At 54.0% G+C, this 20442-nt stretch overlaps 8 protein-coding genes and 1 non-coding gene across 9 annotated transcripts; 3 read left to right on the forward strand and 6 right to left on the reverse strand.

The window, feature by feature from the left end:
* Positions 1-224: 224 nt before the first annotated feature.
* On the reverse strand, positions 225-1529 carry BO95DRAFT_350932 (cytochrome P450; the record flags this gene model as incomplete). Its single annotated transcript, XM_025582063.1, has 6 exons — positions 225-470; positions 539-605; positions 657-792; positions 834-1049; positions 1103-1234; positions 1289-1529. 6 exons carry the CDS (start codon positions 1527-1529, stop codon positions 225-227), a joined length of 1038 nt encoding a protein of 345 aa, XP_025447733.1.
* A 1998-nt stretch (positions 1530-3527) lies between these two features.
* BO95DRAFT_t11 lies at positions 3528-3599 on the reverse strand. Its single transcript has one exon. It is a non-coding gene; the product is annotated as a tRNA-Met (tRNA).
* Positions 3600-4211: 612 nt separating this feature from the next.
* BO95DRAFT_510266 (C2H2-type zinc finger protein) lies at positions 4212-6191 on the forward strand (the record flags this gene model as incomplete). Its single annotated transcript, XM_025591336.1, has 3 exons — positions 4212-4235; positions 4299-4398; positions 4450-6191. Exons 2-3 carry the CDS (start codon positions 4374-4376, stop codon positions 6189-6191), a joined length of 1767 nt encoding a protein of 588 aa, XP_025447734.1. The 5' UTR covers positions 4212-4235; positions 4299-4373.
* A 412-nt stretch (positions 6192-6603) lies between these two features.
* On the forward strand, positions 6604-7728 carry BO95DRAFT_492487 (ketopantoate reductase family protein; the record flags this gene model as incomplete). The annotated part of the gene is made up of 1 exon (XM_025590704.1): positions 6604-7728. The coding sequence occupies one exon, from the start codon at positions 6604-6606 to the stop codon at positions 7726-7728; it is 1125 nt and encodes a 374-aa protein (XP_025447735.1).
* A 1135-nt stretch (positions 7729-8863) lies between these two features.
* BO95DRAFT_492488 (SDR family oxidoreductase) lies at positions 8864-10267 on the reverse strand (the record flags this gene model as incomplete). The annotated part of the gene is made up of 2 exons (XM_025590705.1): positions 10143-10267; positions 8864-10086 (listed from the first exon to the last, which is right to left on the reverse strand). The coding sequence occupies exons 1-2, from the start codon at positions 10171-10173 to the stop codon at positions 8864-8866; spliced, it is 1254 nt and encodes a 417-aa protein (XP_025447736.1). The 5' UTR covers positions 10174-10267.
* A 604-nt stretch (positions 10268-10871) lies between these two features.
* On the forward strand, positions 10872-12233 carry BO95DRAFT_478186 (NADH:flavin oxidoreductase/NADH oxidase; the record flags this gene model as incomplete). The annotated part of the gene is made up of 2 exons (XM_025590020.1): positions 10872-11079; positions 11148-12233. The coding sequence occupies exons 1-2, from the start codon at positions 10906-10908 to the stop codon at positions 12231-12233; spliced, it is 1260 nt and encodes a 419-aa protein (XP_025447737.1). The 5' UTR covers positions 10872-10905.
* Positions 12234-12737: 504 nt separating this feature from the next.
* BO95DRAFT_458570 (DUF4334 domain-containing protein) lies at positions 12738-13348 on the reverse strand (the record flags this gene model as incomplete). Its single annotated transcript, XM_025588564.1, has 3 exons — positions 12738-12899; positions 12973-13246; positions 13341-13348. The coding sequence occupies 3 exons, from the start codon at positions 13346-13348 to the stop codon at positions 12738-12740; spliced, it is 444 nt and encodes a 147-aa protein (XP_025447738.1).
* A 3547-nt stretch (positions 13349-16895) lies between these two features.
* Positions 16896-17380, reverse strand: BO95DRAFT_458571 (uncharacterized protein; the record flags this gene model as incomplete). Its single annotated transcript, XM_025588565.1, has 2 exons — positions 16896-17270; positions 17336-17380. 2 exons carry the CDS (start codon positions 17378-17380, stop codon positions 16896-16898), a joined length of 420 nt encoding a protein of 139 aa, XP_025447739.1.
* Positions 17381-18282: 902 nt separating this feature from the next.
* On the reverse strand, positions 18283-20212 carry BO95DRAFT_492499 (cytochrome P450; the record flags this gene model as incomplete). The annotated part of the gene is made up of 4 exons (XM_025590706.1): positions 18283-18972; positions 19044-19387; positions 19441-19559; positions 19615-20212. 4 exons carry the CDS (start codon positions 20210-20212, stop codon positions 18384-18386), a joined length of 1650 nt encoding a protein of 549 aa, XP_025447740.1. The 3' UTR covers positions 18283-18383.
* Between the last annotated feature and the right edge of the window lie 230 nt (positions 20213-20442).

Raw genomic sequence — 20442 nt, forward strand, 5'->3', positions numbered from 1 at the left:
TTTGGACTGACCTAATCCCCTCCTGTACGCAAGCCGTGAGGTACGGGATCTTCTCAAGCTCCACCCAGGATGGGCGCTGCGCATTCGCAAAGACTGGCTTCAGCGAGGTGCGTAACTTCTCTTGCCGCTCTTTGTCCATGGCGAGCAGGGTAATGGTAGCCTCGAGGGTGCGGTTCAGATTATGGCCGGCGGCTTGCTGGAAGGACTGCAAAGGATTTAAATCATCAGGATTGAACCTTCTTTGAGGATTTCTTTCTCTCATTCTTTCTTTCATTCTTTCTTTTCTTATTTTTTTGGTTGAATGGAGATCCATCCAAACGCACCTGGGCCACCTCCCTACATACGTCCGCGTCGAACGGGACCTTGGTCTGGTTCTGTCGGACAAGCTCGTCGAACAGGGTCTTCCCCGAGCGAGTTGAGGTCGCGTCGCTCGGCCGATCTCGGCGAGTCATTTGCTGGCGTTGTGTGCGCTGAGGACCGGGCCAGACGTCAGCGGTTTGGGGATATATCAAGCTGCAATAAGGTGAGGGATGCATACTTCATCAAAAACAGCCCACCTCTTTTCTCTGTCGAACAAGTAGCTCACCAGTGGCAGGGCGATGATTCTACCTCGCGGTTACACATAGGCAGAAAACCAGCTGGAGGGGGTGACAAACCTTGGAAGCCAAGGCATGAACGCAAACAGAGGAACATTGACCATCCCGTGTTTCAGCTTTTCGAACCAGGACCCATTGAACCCCGGGTCACTCAAGAAGTCGCATGGCTCTTCAAAGAGCATCGAAGATATGATGTCTGCGCCGGGGGAGATTAGATCTGCATCAGTGGGCCGAAACATCCCACAGACTCACCAGTCACATACGAGTACATCGCATAGGTGAGGTTCACCGGCTCCGCGGCATCCACCCATTCTCGCAACCGCGCATCAAGCCGATCCAACCGCTCCGTCGTCAGGCCTTCGAGCCGCGTGATGGAAGCTCGCGAGAAGAAGGCTTTCAGGAATCGATAGTTCCCACGATGGTCGTCGTGGCTCTGAGCATTTCGTGCAATATCTGAAGCAGTCAGTGACCGGAAAGCACACAACACGGAGCAACGGCAAGTATACCGTGGAATCCTGTGCCAAGTCCAAAGTCATAGGGAACATCCGTCCGCCGTGTGGCTGCAGTTACATAAACCCCGTCGTAATATAAGGGGTCGAGGATATGGAGTTCATCCGGGGTGACTCGCACGATTGACCCTGGAGGTCTCGTTAGTCCGATTGCTGGTACCGAGTCAATGTCAGGAGAGCTACCATATTGCCTGTGCATCTCGGCTACTCGCTCGTAGTACTTCCCGGGGAGAACCCAGTCGTAGTAGAACTCGTAGGCCCATGTCAACGCGGCCAGCCTCGGGCCCGGGAAGTGCGATATCGGTGAGAGGTAGAGACGGTAAACGGCCACACCGGCGAGGTACAGCGCTGTACATATTACCGCTGAGGAGACGAGGTTGGCTGTTGAGATGGATGCCAGCCCGGAAAAAAAGGTTTCCAGCATTATAACAGGTAGATCAAACGACCTAGTACAACGATTTTGCGGAGGTGACCGCCGATACAAGAAAGCAATTGTTTGATATCAATTTACTGCACCACAGAAATACCAGAGGCTGCGCGTGCGGGTGGCTGGCGGGGGGCTTTTTGAAGAGGCTGTGCATATAGTTGAGACGGTCTTAGGTGCATTCCTCTCCTTTCCTTCCATAGCATTCATAACTATTATTTGGACACCGACTTCGCATGACTCGTGCAAAGACAGAGGCGCGCAAGACATATCTCATTCCTGACAAACCCGTGCCGAGCAACTCGTTGCTATAGTAGCAATACTCAATGCCACTATTTGGGTCTACCAAAGGAACAAAGGACACCGTGCGTCGAAAGAGAGTTACTGCCATCCCTTGCTTCCTGGTAAGCACAATAAACAATGATACTCTGCAAGGGACCGAAACTATGTCAATATCATGTATCAAGAATCCAGACCCCGGCGTGGTGACGAATTAAAGCATAGGCGAGAGATATCCGGAAGATACAACATATGTGTCATAAGAGCTGACTGATCATGTCTGGGGACCCGCATATCCACACCGGCTTTGCCATGGACACACTGACCTGGCTACGGTGTTGTACAACAGCATATACTACCCGCTTCTGCCTTGATACTGATTCGTGGAGCATACAATCCGGTTGTGTACTTTGAATCTTTGTAACACGTCCCCTTTGACCTTTGGGAGCGACAATTCGCAGGAATTGGCCTTACAATCAGAATGACAGTAACATCATTTTGTCTAACATACATTCCTATTGTATCAAGTAGTTCTTGAGATACAGACATACTGCCTTCGCTACAGACACACACAATCTTTATACTATTACTATCACCGTCCAGGCCTGAGAGCTTACCACAGAAGTCTTCTGCAGGAAAACCTAGCCCTGTCAGCCCGGACTATCTTAAACATTGATCTACAACTACTTAGGGATATATTCGTCTCTGAAATTTCTCATGGCTCTTTTGCTATATCCATTTATGAGTCTGTATATAACTTAATTTATAGAAGGAGAAGTTGAATAACTAATCATTCTTGAATTCTTTTTAATATATACCAGAGATCAGATGATACATTATTCATTCATTTTCCATTCTACTACTGAGCTTAAACTCTGTTATTAGTCTCTTTCGGAGTCTAATCCTGAATAGAATTTTTGTCTAGATTCGAAGTCTATGTTTAAAGATCATACAGTTCCAACTTTGGAAGTAGATAAGTTTTAATATTTGCAAGCTTAGAGCCATTGTCATTCCCAAGTAATCTAGGCGAATATGATGGCGCCATGGACGTTCAGTCGGCTCTACGCCCTACGTGTTTGTTTTTGACCTCTGCTTAATTTTGGCGAGATGTCAGGACGGTTCTGATTTACGGTGATTGGAATAAAGACTTCGACCGCCACTGCCACTAGCACCGTGACTCAGGTCGAAGAGCAGCAGAAACTACTCAGTGATTTGTAAGTGCCCTACGTCCATCCCCTGTCCGAGGTAACGTAAGGGAGATAAGATCCGGCCCAGAACCATCAATCGAGTTTCTTCTTGTCTGCTGTTGTTTTGGCATTTACTTGGTAGTTGATATAACATCAAGTATTTTCCTTAAGCTTCTGTAGATTGCTTGTCAGAGATCAAAGGCTCATCTCCAAACTTCATGCTATATTATGATTGCTACCTGCCTGCCAGCTGACTCCCTGCGCTATCGGCCCATGCCTTGACGAATGATCTGAATGTACGAGTACTATCCATCAATAGGTATAATGTTGGCGAGAATAGAATAAAAGTAGATTGTGTTGAGGATTATTGCAAATTAACAGGAGTCACCCACTGCAATATCGCGTAACATAAAATTGAATTCTAGACTCTTGTACTGTACCTGTATGGCGCGGGTGAACGTGAAAGTGGAAGTTGAAAAAAAGAAAAAAGAAAGAAAAAAGAAAAAAGAAAAAAGAAAGAAAAAAGAAATTATAGCATGTCCTGGTTTCGATCCAGGGTCCTCCGGGTTATGAGCCCGGCGCTCTTCCCCTGAGCTAACATGCTTGGGTTGATGTATGGGAGCTGGATTTAATACAATATAGTCTAGTAAAACAGCAATAGCAACATCAAATTTTGTCATCAATCCGACAGCCATTCACCAGATCAGATTGTTCTACAGGGCTTGCTGTGTCCCTCAAGGGTTATTCACTGCTGCCTTGGGTATGTTGTGCCAAGACCACCGGTAAATATTGTGTCACGGTGATTGATTTGGGGTTTCTTGGCTTTCCGACATACTCCATACATGAGATATATTTCAATGCCTCACCCAGGTCACGGGTGAAAAAATAACAACATTGGGCTGTCAGCTCGTTCAGACCTGTGGACGCAAGCCAACACAGATAAGAGCAAGGGTCGTTGCCTATCGCCATAGTAGGATTTTAACTTGTCAATTTATTCAAAGTGCACATACACAGGCTTTGCGCTAGCAACCTTTGTCATTTGGGTTCAAGGTTAAGATAACGTTAACTACTACCTACCTAAGTTAGCAGCCAAGTTTCTGCAGCTGCCTGAGGCGGGAATTATGTAATGAGTGGGCAGAGAAGCGCCACCCCAGGCAAGACCGTTTCGACATGCTTTTGATTTGTCAACCTCTCCTGCTGGTACATCCAGAGAAAACCTATTCCTGCAACCACGTCGAAGGTGAGCCAGGAACCGAAGAAGGAACTCCAGGCAGGCACCTGTGCAGTTGTTGACAATTACTAGACAACCCTACTTCCGTGAGGACTGTACGCCGGACGGTCTCGGTCTCAGCAACCCTACGTTGGAAAATTGCCCCGCATGAATCACCAGGCTGCTCAGCTGCGTATGTACTATAGCGCAACTTCGAGGGATAATCGTGCTGATGGAGCTCTAGTCACCACCGCACAAGATGACTCTAACGTGATCGATCCAGCTTTGCTCAGTGTCGACCATTCGAGCTCCGGAACATATGACTGGATCTCACCCCAGCTGTTGAGCCCTTCTTCCGAGCTGCCTCCTGCCATTGAAGCAGAGCTGGACCTCCACTGCTCGCACAATGCAGTGTGGCCAAGTGGGCGATCAGGCAGCCATTCACTATCAGGTCCGTCCCAAATGGCCACTGTCGCTCCGAACTCCCAACAGCAGGACGGGCTAAGCGCGTCCTCTTCTGACCGGTTGCGCTCAGCCAGAGCAACGCATCCCATCACCGATCCCTTTACCACAAGCCATGGTCGACAGCTCCCTCGACGTCGAAGCCGCTACCTTACCCGGCAGTTAGGAGCACAAGCGGGCCCCATTGTAATCCCCAATGCCAGCGGCGATTTGAACCCGATGGAAAGGTGGCGGAACTCACCGCCAGAAGAGGAGCCAGCCCTGATTCCAGATATCATCGATGCGCTGAAGACGGCCCCCAGTCTACCAGACAGCATCAGCCAGGGTGCATTGGGAGGCAGTAGCCATGCATTCCGTCAGTATAGACGAGCCGCATCGACCACCAGCGGCGAATCCAGCGCCTCGTCGCGAGACTCCCAGCAATCCGGCCGCTCGACCTCATCCGCAGAAGATCCGCTGGCAGTCCAAGGACGGGGCAGCCGGGTTCGCAAGGGCAAAGCCCTATCTCGTAAGAGACAGACCACCGCCAAAACCACCAGCTCTACCCAGGCGCTGCGCCGCTACTGCTGCACCTTCTGTTGCGACCGCTTCAAGAGCAAGTACGACTGGGCGCGCCACGAGAAATCCTTGCATGTCACCCTGGAAGCGTGGTACTGCGCCCCGTTCGGCACGACCGTCCTCTCCTCCACCGCCCCAGAAACCACCCTATGCGCCTTCTGCGGGGCCCTCGACCCGGACATCGCCCATTTAAACGACCACGATGCCACCGCCTGCGAAACCAAACCCGGCACGCGCCGCTCCTTCCGCCGCAAGGACCACCTGATGCAGCACCTGCGCCTCGTCCACCACATCCTCCCCACCAAGGGGGGTGGGCCCCTGGGCCTCGAGAGCTGGAAGATCGGGCAGTCAGCCATCACCTCGCGCTGCGGGTTCTGCGACACCCGGTTACGCAGCTGGGAGGAGCGCGTCGAGCACCTGGCGGAGCATTTCCGGTCGGGCCAGACCATGGCCGACTGGCGCGGCGAGCACGAGTTCCCCGCGGACTTCGCGGCGCTGGTCGCCAACGCCCTGCCGCCGTACCTACTGGGGTCCGAGTCGCTCAGCGTCATCCCGTTCTCCGCGACCAACTGCGACGTCCAGGATCACTTCGCGCAGATCTCGTCCCGGGCGCAGTGGAGCGAGGCTGATCAGCAGGCGGCGCGCGAGATCGTCGCCCCCGCCGTGCCGAGTGTCGCCCCGCCGCTGCAGGCGATGGCTCCTGGGGTCGCGCCGGATCAGCTGAGCTCGTTCACCCAGGTGCTCACCCTGCATCTCAGCCGGTTTGCCCGCGAGCAGATGCGGAAGGGGGTCGTGCCCACGGATGAGATGTTTCAGCAGGAGTCCCGGCGCGTGCTGTACGATTCGGAGGACACGTGGAATCAGACGGTGGCGGATAATCCCGAGTGGTTGGCGGCGTTTCGGGGGTTGCATTGTGAGAAGAATGGGGAAGGGGAGGGGGAGGGGAAGGGGGAAATCTGGGGATAGAAGCAAGTCGTATCTACCAGGCATGTTTGTGTACTGTACAGCTGTTGTGTTGCATTAAAGGGGCCCGTTACTGATTGACTCATGGGGTCGGTTTCAGGGCGGAGGGATTGACAGGAGGATTGGACCTGCTTGAACATTCTAGCATTTCTAATCTTCACGCTGTTGAGATATGACCGGATCTCATGGGCTTCTTAAGGGCGTGGGTTTGACATAGGGCGCATGAAAAAAAGGCCCTGACAAGGCGTAGGGCGTAGGGCGTAGGGCGTGATTGAACAGACATAAGCACCGTAACTCTCCGATAGATAACGCAGTGCAGTCGACGACGCCAACGCACATCATGTTACGAGTACTCCCTCGACATCTGGTTTCAACCTGCAGACCTATGAGTCGGAGCTACTCGCATTCCGCAACCATGCCCTCGAAACTCCTTCCATCCCGACAGCCACGAGTCCATGTCCTCGGCCTCGGGAGCATCGGCACCTTCACAGCCCACGGGCTGAACGAGATTGTCCCGACGCCACCAGCAGTGACCCTCCTCCTGCACCGCGAGACTTTATACGACGAATACCTACGCAACAGCAGCCAAACCACCCTGCACACCGTCACCGGCCGGACCACCCACCACCGCGGCTACGACCTCGAGATCTACAACCAGACCACTCGCACCTGGCACCCGCCACCCCCCTTGAAGGAACCAGCAACCAACCCCATCGACCACCTAATCGTGACCGTGAAAGCCACACAGACCGTCGCCGCTCTCCGCCCGTTACAGCCGCGCCTGACCCCATCCTCGACGATCCTCTTCCTCCAGAACGGCTGCGGCACGATCGACGAGGTGAACGAGCACCTGTTCCCAGACCCCGGCACCCGACCAAACTACATCGTAGGCGTAATCTCCCACGGCGTCACATTGAACGCTCCATTCGAAATCACGCACACCGGCGCCTCCGCCATCTCACTGGGGAAAGTGCCTCGCCAACTCGCCCAGCCCACCCAACCCTCGACAGACCCTCAAAACGAAGAAAACTACCTCCTCCAGTCCCTCCCCCGCTCCCCCCTCCTCACAGCAAGAACCTACACCACCTACGCGGAAATCCTGCAACTCCAACTCGAAAAACTCGCCGTCAACGCCTTCTGCAACCCCGTCTGCGCGCTGCACAACGCCCCGAACAAATTCCTCTTCACCCAGCCAGCCCTGCGCCGCGCCGTGCTGACCGAGGTCTCCGCCATCGTGCCGCGACTCCCCGAGCTGCGCGGTGTCGAGGGCGTGGCGGCGCGGTTCGCGCTCGACCGGCTGGAGGACACAGTTAACACGGTGCTGGAGCGCACGCGGGAGACGACGTGCTCGATGGTGGTGGACTTGCGGGCCGGGCGCGAGACGGAGGTAAGGTTTATTAATGGGTATTGGGTGCGGCGGGGGAGGGAGGTGGGCGTTGATGTGGGTGTGAATGAGGGGCTGATGCGCGCTGTTATGGAGAGGGGGGGAGGCGGGCGTCCCGGGGGAGAACCCCCGGAAAGTGTGTATTCTAGGACTTAGGATTGTGTGTTGCTGGGGAGCTGAAAGAAAGGGGGGTCCGGGGGTTCTCCCCCGGGAAGTCTTCTTCCTCGACCGGGAATGAGGTTTGGGGACATTAGTATAGATATTCTGCTTCTTTTCTTTCAGCACGTAGCCAATACTACAAATATGTTCTTTAATTCGGTAGGGGTGGGGATGTAGATGGTTCAGGTGGACTGTGTAGGTCGGGTTTGGGGAACAGGGTTGCTGTGTGTTGGTACTGTCCTTTCATGCAGACTGTTCCGATCAGAGAGGAACCGAGCACGCAATGCAAGGAATTGATAGTCTGTCCAAACTATGGGATGGTGAAAAATTCTGACGGCGCGGCAGGATCAATTAGGGCGCGGCGGGGCACGCCCTAGGGCGCGCATCGCATTGGCCTCCGCCACGGACACACCTACCATCGACAACTCCTTAGCAAGCCTCTGCGATTGTTGGGGAACTCGTACCATCATCTTAAGCCGAATCATAGAATTCATCGATGGTCATTTACATATACTCGCCTACAAGTCGAGGATCTGATTGTGGAGACGCGCCGTTTGTTCGGGGCTGAAGGCTGTAGCAGCAGCTGAGAAGACCAACTGATCTCGTATTTACTGGATGTTATTTCTGGCATATATATCCTTTATCACACTCTCACACCTCGAGAACTATATTGCATCGTGCTTGGTAGAAAATAAAGGTTCTCGAATACTTGCTACTTAGCTTGATCATTGTCCCATCGGTCGTGCTAGTATGTACGAAGAGCATGTGTAATACTGTACTGTACCGTACCTGACATCGCGAGGAGGCGGGGTTGGGACGTACGTACACTACAGTACAGTACAATCATGGATTCTCAGCGCGTTCACCTTCTCAAAGATGGTTTCGCGCCCAGAATCAGGGGGCTTAAAGCTTCACTGTATATACAGTGAGGCTTGAAGACCCGTGCCACAAGACTCACTCTTTCATCAGTCGGCCAGCATCGCGGCGTTGTCTCTCTTGATACATCAGAATGCAAAAGCATTGACAGGCAAGGATGCGTAGCGGGCCCTGCTACAACCTGAAGAATCATATAACCAATTTGAAAAGCTATTATGTACTCATTCGCACTGTAACCGACCGTGTTAGACTGTGCCTAGAAATCCTTCTTCAACTTATCCACCGGAGGCAGCACGCCTTCCTTCTCCAGCACCTCTAGCGTCTCCTCCAGTTCCTCCCACGTGTCCGCATAGCCCGTCCACCCCAGCTTCCGCGCCTTGCTCATCGTCCCCACACAACTCCAATCCCTTCCCAGCACGAACGTCAAAAAGTCCCAGGTCGCCTTCTCCCACGCCTTCTGGTCGAGGCCATACGTATCCCGCAGCCTACCCCACGCCGCATTGACATCCTCCCGTCGCGCCCACTTCTCCGGATCGACCTGCAGGAACAAGGTGGGCGGACCCTCCGCCCGGACCCCGATCGCCTGCTCATGCTCCGTCAGCGGGTGCAGATTCTCCATCCGCACCAAAGTCGCCTCATAATCCCCGAACCCCGCGGAATCGGGCCCGCCACCGCCGGGAAACATGGGGTTGGGGAGTGTGCAGCCGAACCGCCGGGCCAGCCGCGGCCAGAGGTTCTGGAAGCTCTCGGTGTCGCCATTCATCACGTTGAAGATGTTGTTGCCCGCGTCGGGGGCCGTCGCCGCCCAGAGACAGAATTTGGCGTGTAGGTTCGCCGAGGTCCAGGTGTTGAAGGCGAAGTAGTTCGCCCGGCAGCCCGGATAGGGCAGCAGGGAGCCCCGGAGCACCTTGCTGACGGCGCAGTACAGCCCCAGCGCGGTCGCCTCGTTCATGAAGTTGCCCCGCGCGTACCCTAGGACGTCCTCCGGGAGGGTCACCACCCACTCCCAGCCGCCCTGGGCGGCCGCCTCGGTGAGGATGCGCTCCTGTTCATAGTAGAAGATCGGGGGCCAGGAAGTGCCGCTGCTGCTCTCAAGCAACGGGTCATCCTCCTGCAGCGGCTGCTTACAGTGGCCCAGGTGCACGCCGTAGTGCTTGAAGCCGCAGGTCAAGATGAAGCGCTTTAGGTGCCTGATCGCGCCGGTGAGCTCGAGCGCTCGGAGGAAATTGCGCAGCATGGTCGCGTTGATGCGCGTGAGGTCGGTGGGGTCGTCGCGCGCCAGGTAGGCGCAGAAGAAGACGTAGTCGGCGCGCACCCCCTGCAGGTCCTTGGCCATATCCTCGGCCGAGCTCTGCAGGTCCAGCGTTGCGTGCTGCACCTTCGGGCTGGCATACCCCGGGTTGCTGCGCGAGAGGGAGTAGATCTTGTCGTACTGGTCGTCTTTACAGAGGTGGTGCACGATGGCGCTGCCGGTGATTCCTGGGGTTGATGGTTAGTTAGGGTTAGGTGGCCGGGCGGAGACACGGGGTGCATACCGGTGGCTCCGGTCACGATTGCTGAGGGCATCTTTACATGGGGGAATTTTGATTAAGTCTGCAAGATTTCAGGTGCTAGTTGTGATGAATTGTAATGCAAGAGGACCTTTTGTGCTACTATGGTTGCTAGTGGTCTAAATACGAGTAATTGTGAAGGGTCTGGTAGTATGACGTAGGAAGACTCTCATCGCCCACAAGGTTCGGGGTTGGCTTCCCCGCAGGGAGGAACATCACCGTTGGCGGAATTAGCCCATGCCATCCGCCACATGTGCCAGGATTAGAGTGACACTTGATGGGTTCGGGGCATTCGGAGCAAAGAAAAGTCAACTGCCATCAGACACCTCCAAGCCATGGAACATGCTCATGTCAGCGCCAAGAACACTTGATGTACAGTAGTTAGTTACTGTGCTGGACTTGTGGATCCCGGGGTTTGCTGCGCCCTTCACGCCCTGTACCCATACCCTTCTCCCCCGAATCAGAGCTTTCCCACCTTAGAACCGCGCAACCCCTGAACTGTGAGTATTACTAAGGCCGCCGAAAATAGCTTTGAGCCAGGAAATCATTTTCCACGCCTCGCAGCTTAGAAATCATTTTGAAAGGCAATGCTGAGCCGAATGTTCGAGCATGGCTATACTACTCGATGGTCCTCCCGGGGGGACTATAAAAGTTGGATCCTACAGCCCGGCCAGATGACGCATTGGATTCGCATTCTATTACCCATCACAAGCAATCTACCATCAACATCAACGACAACATCGACACAATGACGAACTGGCCCGATGTTCCCGTCCAGCCCGCCCCGGGCGTCTCCTTCTACACGCCGGCGCAGACTGCCCCCGCGGGCACGGCGCGCAACCCTCAAAGCAGTGGAAAGCCCATCCCGAAACTCTTCCAGCCCTTGACCATCCGCGGTCAAACCTTCCAGAACCGACTAGGAGTGAGTATCTTTCCTCGGTCGCAGATCTCTGAACATCTCATGCGGATAGCAAGCTAAGCCTCCCGCAGCTGGCACCCATGTGCCAATACAGCGCCGACGACGGCCACATGACCCCGTGGCACACGACGCACTACGGAGGGATCGCGCAGCGCGGCCCGGGGATGATGATCATCGAGGCCACGGGGGTCGTGCCGGAGGGCCGCATCACGCCCGGCTGCGTCGGCCTGTGGAAGGACTCGCAGATCGAGCCGATCCGGCAGGTGATCGAGTTCGCGCACAGCCAGGGCCAGAAGATCGGCATCCAGCTGGCGCACGCCGGCCGCAAGGCCTCCACGCTGCCCCCCTGGCTGGGCGGCGGGGTGGCCACCAACGCCGTCGGCGGCTGGACAGACAACGTCAAGGCCCCCAGCGCGATTCCCTTCTCGGCTGACGGGATCGTGCCCCAGGCGATGACTTTGGCCGAGATCGAGGAGCTCAAGCTGGCCTGGGTGGCGGCCACCCGGCGCGCCCTGGCCGCCGGCGCCGACTTCATCGAGGTCCACGCCGCCCACGGCTACCTGCTCTCGAGCTTCCTCAGCCCCGCCTCGAACCAGCGCAGCGATCGCTATGGTGGCAGCTGGGAGAATCGCGTCCGTCTACCGCTGGAGATCGCGCAGCTCACGCGCGAGACGGTGGGTGCCGATGTCCCGGTCTTCCTGCGGGTGTCGGCGACCGATTGGGATGAGAGCGAGGCCGGGTGGAAGGGGGACGATACCGTCCGCTTCGCGGAGGCGCTGGCAGCGCAAGGCGCCGTGGATTTGATCGACATCAGCAGCGGGGGCATTTCGAGCGCCCAGAAGATCAAGGGGGGCCCCGGGTTCCAGGTCCCCTTCGCCGCGGCGGTTAAGAAGGCGGTTGGCGATCGGCTGCTCGTCGCGGCGGTCGGGATGATCAACAACGGGGTTCTGGCCGAGAAGATCCTGAACGAGGATAATTTGGACGTTATCCTGGTCGGACGAGCGTTCCAGCGCGACACCGGGCTGGCGTGGCACTTTGCCAAGGACTTGGACGTGGAGATCGCCATGGCCGCGCAGATCCGCTGGGGGTTCACCAGCTTCCGCAATGCGTCGGAGTACATCCAGCCTAACTCGATGAAGGCGTCGATATTCGATTAAGCTGGTATGTAAGTAGTGCATGGGATTGAATTTGCTTGGAGTGTGTGTATTATAGACCGTGATAGACTATAGAGGTTGTGATTTTGGTTTGAATACATGTTTGATTCTGAATATTGAGCAGTCTGTAACTTTCACTCGGGGGTTTGACCTGCATGCGCAATTCCTTGTCATATACTCGGCTTGAACGATTCAGTTTCCCTTCTCCTTTCTTTTCTCTTTTGTCCTTATTTCTCCTCACTTTTTTCTTCTTCTTCTTCTTCTTCTTCTTCTTCTTCTTCTTCTTTTTGTTTTCCCTACAAAAATCTGAATTGATTGCCATGCCGCTACAAGACCCGAGATAGGGCTTAGTCTGTGATTTCTCGCCACGTGTCTGCACCTTTACTCCTCTGCTGCATTCTCCCGATGCAAACATGCCACTGAGCAGGGTTCCTATCGCTGGAAATGACAAGCTAGCTCATTTTTGCTTCTCTAATCCAATTTTCAAAAGATACACACACCCCGATCCTACCGCCGCAGATAGAAATGGAAATCCCCGCCCTCAACCGCCTTCCCCTCCATAATCCCGGCCACCAGATTCTCCTCCACGTACCGGAAGTGATCAAACACGGGGCGGTCGTCGTAGATCATCACCGTCGACAGAACCCCGCGATACACCATCTCTCGCAACTAGTTCAGCATCAAGACTCGAATGTCAGCATTGGCCGATCTGATTCAAATCCAAGGAGAATCGGAAACATACGGTCGCAGGCCCCCATTGCCCCCAGCTGGCTCGCTGGCCGTCCCGGGAGACAATCACGGGGTCGACGTCATCCACCGAATAAAACTCCTTGCCCACCCACTGGATCTCCTCCATCTTGGGTTCCATGGAGTGGCCGGTGTTGAGGAACCCTCCGCTCCAGCTGCCGAGGAGTTGCGAGGGTTTGATGGGCGGGAGTTGGTCGAAAAGATCGCGGGCTGTCTGCGGGGAGATTTTGCCCTTGGTTTGCGTGAGGGCGAGGTACCTTTCGGACGCGCTGGGGAAGCATTGTGATTGTGTCAGTGTCAGTGTTGGATTCCGGGGAGTATATGGACGCAGTGGCGGGGCAAAAGGAAGGGGGTGTTTCTCACGAGGACATGCTGTGGGTGAGTGTTTGTTACTGTGGCTTGCTTGATGGATAGTGGGTTACGGTGCCGTCTGGGTGTAGGATTTGGGCACTATATATACCGCCTGTGTGTATTACAGGATACCAAAACAAGTGTGATTTCAAAGCTTTGGGGATTTTCTTTTGGGAAAGGCTGATGATGATAAAACTCGGGCTTCGATGACGACCTGTATGTACACGGAGCTCTTTTAGGAAATGCCTGGCAAAGCCCGGCCTGTTCACGCCCTACGGTGCGCCTTACGAGGGAAGGAAGCTAGCAGCCAAACTCTGTAAACAATCTTTACTGGAAACTTGTAAAGTAGACCAAGACTTAGAATAATGCGACAGCTTCAGTAAAAAACTTATATATAAGCTATCTTAGATAAGATATCAAAACAGCAAGAATTCACTTTGAAACAGGTTTCTTACAACTTATTACTCTAAGATTCTGCTAGAAGCATTTTTCTGCTGGCAATTAGGCAATCAAACAGTAATATAGAAGCCCTGATTAACCTCTCAACAACTAATTTCAACTAGCCTTGGCTTTTACTATATTTCTGCTACATAGAGAGGGACTTACTGTAGATATCGGAAATAGCACCAAATCCCTCCACCGCCTCTCTTCGCGCGCAAAGTAGGAAGTACGTGGTGGATCAATTCCCGGAATTAAAGTCAGTCCTAGATAGGAAAAGCCCGTGTGGTAATCCTGGTACAGGATTGGCTGTGAAACCCGTATCATTGGCTATTCTATTCTTATTCTTCGTAACTACTACGTAGCTGAGAAGTGGCGAAAAACGATGTCTGTGGGCACCGGGTACTAAGTAAGAGTATACAGTCAGGACTTTCAGGATCAAGAACGCCGAGGATTTGAAAAGTTTTTGAGGACTACCCAGTATCCAACCGCAGTTTACGGAGTAGTCAATAAACTTACTGTATCCCCTAAATTGAATAAGAAAGTCTAGACGAGTGATTGTAAGCCTCGGATATAGACTTTTCCAAGTCTCCAGGTGGCCTCGCGGCATACAGTACTTACTGTACTCCCGAGCTACTTCGTTTATGTTTTTTACTTGGTTTGTAACGAACTCTCTAAGCGAGTATCCTATACATCTACTGTACAATACATGGATCTACTCATGTGAAGAGCACGGTACACCAAGCCTACATGTTCTTTCAGACTCAGCATCAATCCCTGTGTATGATATGTGAGATACCCATTTAACTCACATAGTCTGTTTTACTTGAATGTGGTCTTTCTTGATTGACGTGCTTCCATTTGACAAGGTTGTTTTGGTAAAGAATGGTGTTTTATACAGTTGCCTCTTAAAAAGATTTCTGGCACTTGGGGTGAAGGGTGTCATGGTGAGAAACCTGCAACAGAATTAGTGGCTGAGGCTGTCAGGAACACGGGATCGAGTCGGGCGTTACTGAAGTAACTTACTTGGTCACGTGGACATGGAACTATTGATAAGTTTCAGGTAATGTATACAACAGTTGGCCCCGGTGGAACTCAACTGGTGGCAGCTCTTCTGGGTCGACCAGGATTCATCACATTCGATAAATCTCCTGTCGAGCAGTGCTAACTCATACCGCGCTTGCTGACCAGCTCGCTTACCTAACACGTGACTGTTGCCGCAGGCCTTGGAAGTAGTAGGTATTCTGACAGGAATCAGGATCCACTGGAGCGAACAATCGAGTAGATAATTGTCTTAACATTCTTTTGGCTCAGAGTTGCAATGCTTTCATCCTGATTGGCGGGCTTAGCTCAACTGGCTTGATAGAAATTGAGTTGAGTTGAATTGAACTGAACAATCTACCAAGCTGCCGGTACCCCCGACCGATTTATGTGTTATCTCTCGCCTGTCTGAACCTTCAATTCGTTCCTCTTTTAGCTCTAGAAGAACCCCCCGACTTTCTGGCAAGGTTGAACTCCAAGAATAAGAGCCCCTTCAGACCACCACGGGATCGGGCAAATCAGCCCTCTCGAATCCAGCCGCGAAATCCACATGACCTTAACCAAGGTCCCCCTTCTCAGTCACTGACATTCAATGGAACTAGGCCCAACACCGTGCCGAAGGTGAGACGAGTAAGCCACGGGACAATCGGCGCCCTCTTCTTCCGCCCACTGGCCTCAAATCTCCGAGTCAATGAATTAGTGGCCAGTCATGTACATGCGAGCCGGTATCTTCCCCTGTCCCTCCGGCACGACGCGCCGGGAAGTATATGGCGTTCGTTATGGGGCATTCAGGGGGGTGATCACAGGCCAAGGCTAGAAAAATAGACAAATCAAAAGGCTGGCGGGAGACTCATGTTATAGACCTTCGACACAGGTGATAAAATGCAAGAATACCTAACTGTTCTATTCTTGGAATCGTCGGATTTGATGGTAGCATCCGGCCCAGTATCATAAATCAGCGTGACAGTGAAATCAGCAACCGAGGGATCAGGGAAAAACATATAATCAGGAACGTTAGAGCGAGGAATCACGATCAGCTCCTGTCCTCCTTCTGCCATAGAGCCCCGGGTTCTGTGAAAGGTAAGTTCTCTTCCCAAGGGACCCTGGCTTGGGCCAAGGATTAAAGCAATTCTGACATGCCCTTTTCTCGTACAGAGCCATCGTTCATCTCGGGAGAACCAGCACCTCCAATCCATGTCCCATCAACCAACCCGAGCTCGTTCCCCTTGTGCTCACCCATCTTCTCCCAGAGATGGGTGCCCCATAGCTGAATTAAATTCCGATGTAAGATGGCAACCATTGTCCCAGTTGGAGAAAACGCTACCTCGAATCCCTCAACCTTCTTGACGGCCTTACCCGTGCTTACATTTCAAATGAGATTATCGAACGGCGATTGCAGGTTCGCAGCTATCAGCCTTCCATCCGGGGAAATGACTATATAGTATGGTTGCCTTTTAGAATCAATAGTCTGTGAACGTTGCCCAGTTGAGAGATTCCAGGTCCCAATGCTCCAGGTCTCGCGTTTTGACGGAACAGCCACCAAGCCTGCATCGAGCGAGTAGTCTGACCACCCGAAATCAAGCTCATAGCCCTCAGGTGCTGATAAGGTATGGAGCTCTGTCGGGCTCCATGAATTGGCATCTCAGACACTCGCTAAGCCAGACCTTGCTTTTGTTCGAAACCTTGACCCATCACTTGAGAAAATCGTATCCAAAATGTAAGAATCGACCTGGGGTGGAAAAGTGCGATCGGGCGGCCAGTGGTTATGCCAGATCCCATAGTCTTTGCCCTTGGATCCCGGGATTCTACCAATCCATCCCATGTCACGAATCTAAGTCTTCCTTCGAGACCAAATGACGCGGATCAGCTGACAGACCTTTGAAATGAACGTAAATGTTCCCCTTCGACTGCATCCCAGAGCTGGAGCCTATCTTGAAGGCCTGTATCGGAATGCTCCAAGCACAACATTGCCTCCAGCTTGTCCAGTTCGGTTCGGATGATCGCTTCCACCCGTTCTTGTCGCTCAGTATCCGAATCAGCGGTGCCCTTCTGCCCCCTCTTTTCGCTCTGCTCCAGAATCTCGTTTTGTTAACGTTTGAGCAGGTCGCGCTCTTCGCTACCGAGCTTCTCGTACGCTGCGCTCCAAAGAGCTGTCCGTTTGTACTGCGCGTCATCGTTGGGCTTGCCTTGGGCATCATCTCCGGGCGCATCTTCTGATTTATTTGCGGGCGTGGCATCGCGCTCATCTTTCGAGCTCATCTTCGAGCTCTGCTTCTGAAACGATCCATGCGAGTCCTCCGTCTCGGTGTCCGCACCTGTTGCGGGGGACGATCGGATAATGTCTTCGCCTCGCGCATCGGGGACAGGTGGGGAAGTGGCGGGTTCCCCTTGTCTGGGATGTTTAGGCTTGCTGGCAGAGACTGTCTGGTGGCTATCGCTGGGCTTCTCTTTCTTGAAGAGCCCCTTTCAGCCATTCTGAGCGATGGACCTTGTGTCTAGGCATTGTACCGAAAGATCTTGCATGGCACTCGAGAGGGGTGCGCCAGCATGACTTTATGGCTGAAAAATGGCATGGGCTCATGCAAGGTGACGTGTTCAAGTCAAGAGAGTCCAGAGTCCAGCTTGATATAACCCGATTCCTCCTACAATAATGCAAACTGTAGGCTACATGCTGCTGACCGGAGTTGAAGTTAGTTGCCGATTCTCCAGCAATCAATCTTAAGTGTTCGGTAGCCAGATCTTGGTTTCATTCCCGGCTTCGTCCGTAGCATTTCCTCCACTTACCAAAATTGACACCCAATTCAGCGACGCGGGGTAGCTTATCCACATGCATATATTCTGCATCATTGGTCGAGAGACAGGGCCTAAGATACCAATATGTAAATACTCCCAAATCGGTTTCTAATTGTCTCCAATATGTGATGATATCTAGGCCGAATCCCGGCCATATCACATAGCCGATAAGATCATCCAAGCACCGAAGACCGTATAACAGTAGATCTGTTAAGCAGAACGGCAATTTGTATAGCGGACAGCCTACGAGACTGCTCCAATCCAATGCCCTGCGCTGGAAGGGGTAGGGGAGGTCTGGGTCATTCCTCAAAAGTAAATCGAATAGTGTTGACGCGAGACACGAATGGGACACGACGACTGATCCATACGCCCATGCTGCAAAACAGCAGAGACAGCCTGCTGCCCTCCCTCTCTCCGATACCCTTCTACGCAACCTCCGATTTTCCCCTCGTCCGCTCGACCCCAACCAGGGTGCGCAGGATCTGTCCTATATTTGTGGCTCAGGTTCAGCAAGTCCGCCGGAGAGAAAATCCGAAGCGACTCAAACGGTCCGATATTTCGTGCCAAAGGGAAGGGTGTGGTTACACCACCGTCCAAGGGCATCATTAAAGCATGGTAAGGAATCAAAGTGTATCCTCCAATAGCATCAAACATAATGTAGAGGTTAAGGCAGCATAATATCCCACTGCACTGCAAGACCATATAGAACACCTCCAATTTTATCCAACCCTGCACGCCACACGCGACGATACGCACGGCAACATCTTCAATCGCCCATTCAATCTACAGAGCCGGCGCCTCCCTCTCCTTAAACACCAACTCCAACGGCGCCAGCCCCATTACAAACCCATCGGTCCTCTCCCTCCAATACGCGTCCGGATCCGCCCCCGGCGCCAGCTCAATCTCATACCGCCTGATCAACTCCACCAGGACATGGCGCACCTGCATCAGCGCCAGACTCTTGCCGAGACAATTATACGGACCAAGCAGGAACGGCGCGAACGCCTCAGGGTTGCGCACCAGCTCCTTCTTGGTGGTCCAGCGCTCCGGGATGAACTTCTCGGGGTCTGCGAAGTTGCGCTCGTCGCGGAAGAGCGTGTAGAAGGGGATCTTGATGTTGGTGTGGCCGGGGATGTAGCGGCCGCCGATGGTGATCCCCTCCGGCGGGGTCTGGCGCTGGAAGCCCGAGAGGGCCGGGTAGTGCAGGCGCAGGGTCTCGTTGATCACGGCGTTGAGGGTGGTCGCTTTGGTCAGGGTGTGCGAGTTCAGCTCGGGCAGGGCGGCGAGTTCCTCGCGGATCTGCTGGAGGTAGGTGGGCGAGGAGGTGGTCAGGAAGTACAAGCAGCCGATGATCGTTACGGCGACGGTGCCACTGTGGATATTACAGGGCCATAGTGAGTGATAATGATGGGGAAGGGGTTCATGCTGTTCGGGGGGACGAACCTTCCGGCAAAAATCACCAGCGAGGCATCAGCCACCAAATCCAGCCGCGACTGCGGCGTCTCAATCCCCTGTTCCTGGAAGTCCTCCCACAGCCACGAAAACACGTCGCGTCGCCCGTGCGTCTGCATCTTCTGGCGGTTCTGCACTTGCTCCTCGGAGAACCCGATCAAGGCTTTCATGTTGGCGTTCAGGCCCGGCGTCGCCTTGATGAACGAGATCAGCCACACCACCTGGCTAACGACCCCGGTCACCAGGTTCGATGAGTCGTTGATCTCCATGATCGGGTGCTTCTTGTTGTACTTCACGCACTCGTACTCTTGGCTGAAGGCGATGCGGCCGGTCAACTGCTCCATTAGTCTGAAAATTCCGGCAGTGTTGTGGACGAGGAGCGCCATACGTCAAAGGTGAACAGATTGATCCAGTAGGTCATGTCCATTGGCTTGCCTTGGTTCTTCTCGACCTGCTGCACCAGCTCGTTCGTTCCCTTCTCCAGCGCAGGTAGGTACTCCAGGACCGCTGTCATCGTCAGCAAAGCATTATCACACCCGGCAGCAATTAGGGGGAGACACACCATTCGGCCGGAACGCCAACTCCCACGGTTTGCGTCGTCGACTATGCTCCGCCTTGTCCCGGATGGCAAACAGCGAGATGAACGGATGCAGCATGCTATACCACGGGCCCTTCGTACACTCGCTCCGCCCGGAGTGCACCGCGTGCAACGCATCCGGGTGGTTCACCGAGAGCTCGGTCGGCCCGGTGCGCACAAAGTCGCCGTATCGCTGGTGCAGGCCGCGGATCGCGTTGAAGGCGTCCGGGTTGCGGGCGTAGAGGCTCGTCACGTACCATATCGACAGGCGGGCAGGGAACGGGCCGGGGAAGCTATTCAGGCGGTGGAACAAGGCGCGGTAGACAAGGATGCTGGTGCTGGTCCCCGCGATCAGGGCAGCGGTGACCTGCCCCACGAGCCAGAGAGCTGTCCCGGGCGCCGTTGGGGGTCCGGCGAAGAAGAGGTAGTAGATAAATAGGCCGAACTGGACGAGGAAGAGGCTGGCGGGGATTTTGGCGGCGGCGACGTCCCACTCGCCCAGGCGGAAGATGGTGACATGCGCTGCTATCCCCGCCGCGAAGGCTGTCAGTAGTCGAGCGGTAGTCTCGTCGCTGGGGAGCATGGGTAAGTTGGCCAATTGGTCCATCTTTGGAGCTTTGGTTTCATGGATGGGAGTCGTTGGGAGGTTCAGGTTGGCCCAAGTGGACTGTATACCTGTATACCTAGTCTCGATGACAGGGCAGAGACGGCTGGAGGCAGGGTATCACCCCCTTCGGGACGATGAAGGGACAGGCGGCAGATCGACATTCCGTTGTTTACACCGCAACATCTAGCCAGTAGACAAACGCAAGG

This window comes from Aspergillus brunneoviolaceus (genome assembly GCF_003184695.1).
Source record: "Aspergillus brunneoviolaceus CBS 621.78 unplaced genomic scaffold BO95scaffold_2, whole genome shotgun sequence".
NCBI classification, from domain to species: Eukaryota; Fungi; Ascomycota; class Eurotiomycetes; order Eurotiales; family Aspergillaceae; genus Aspergillus; species Aspergillus brunneoviolaceus.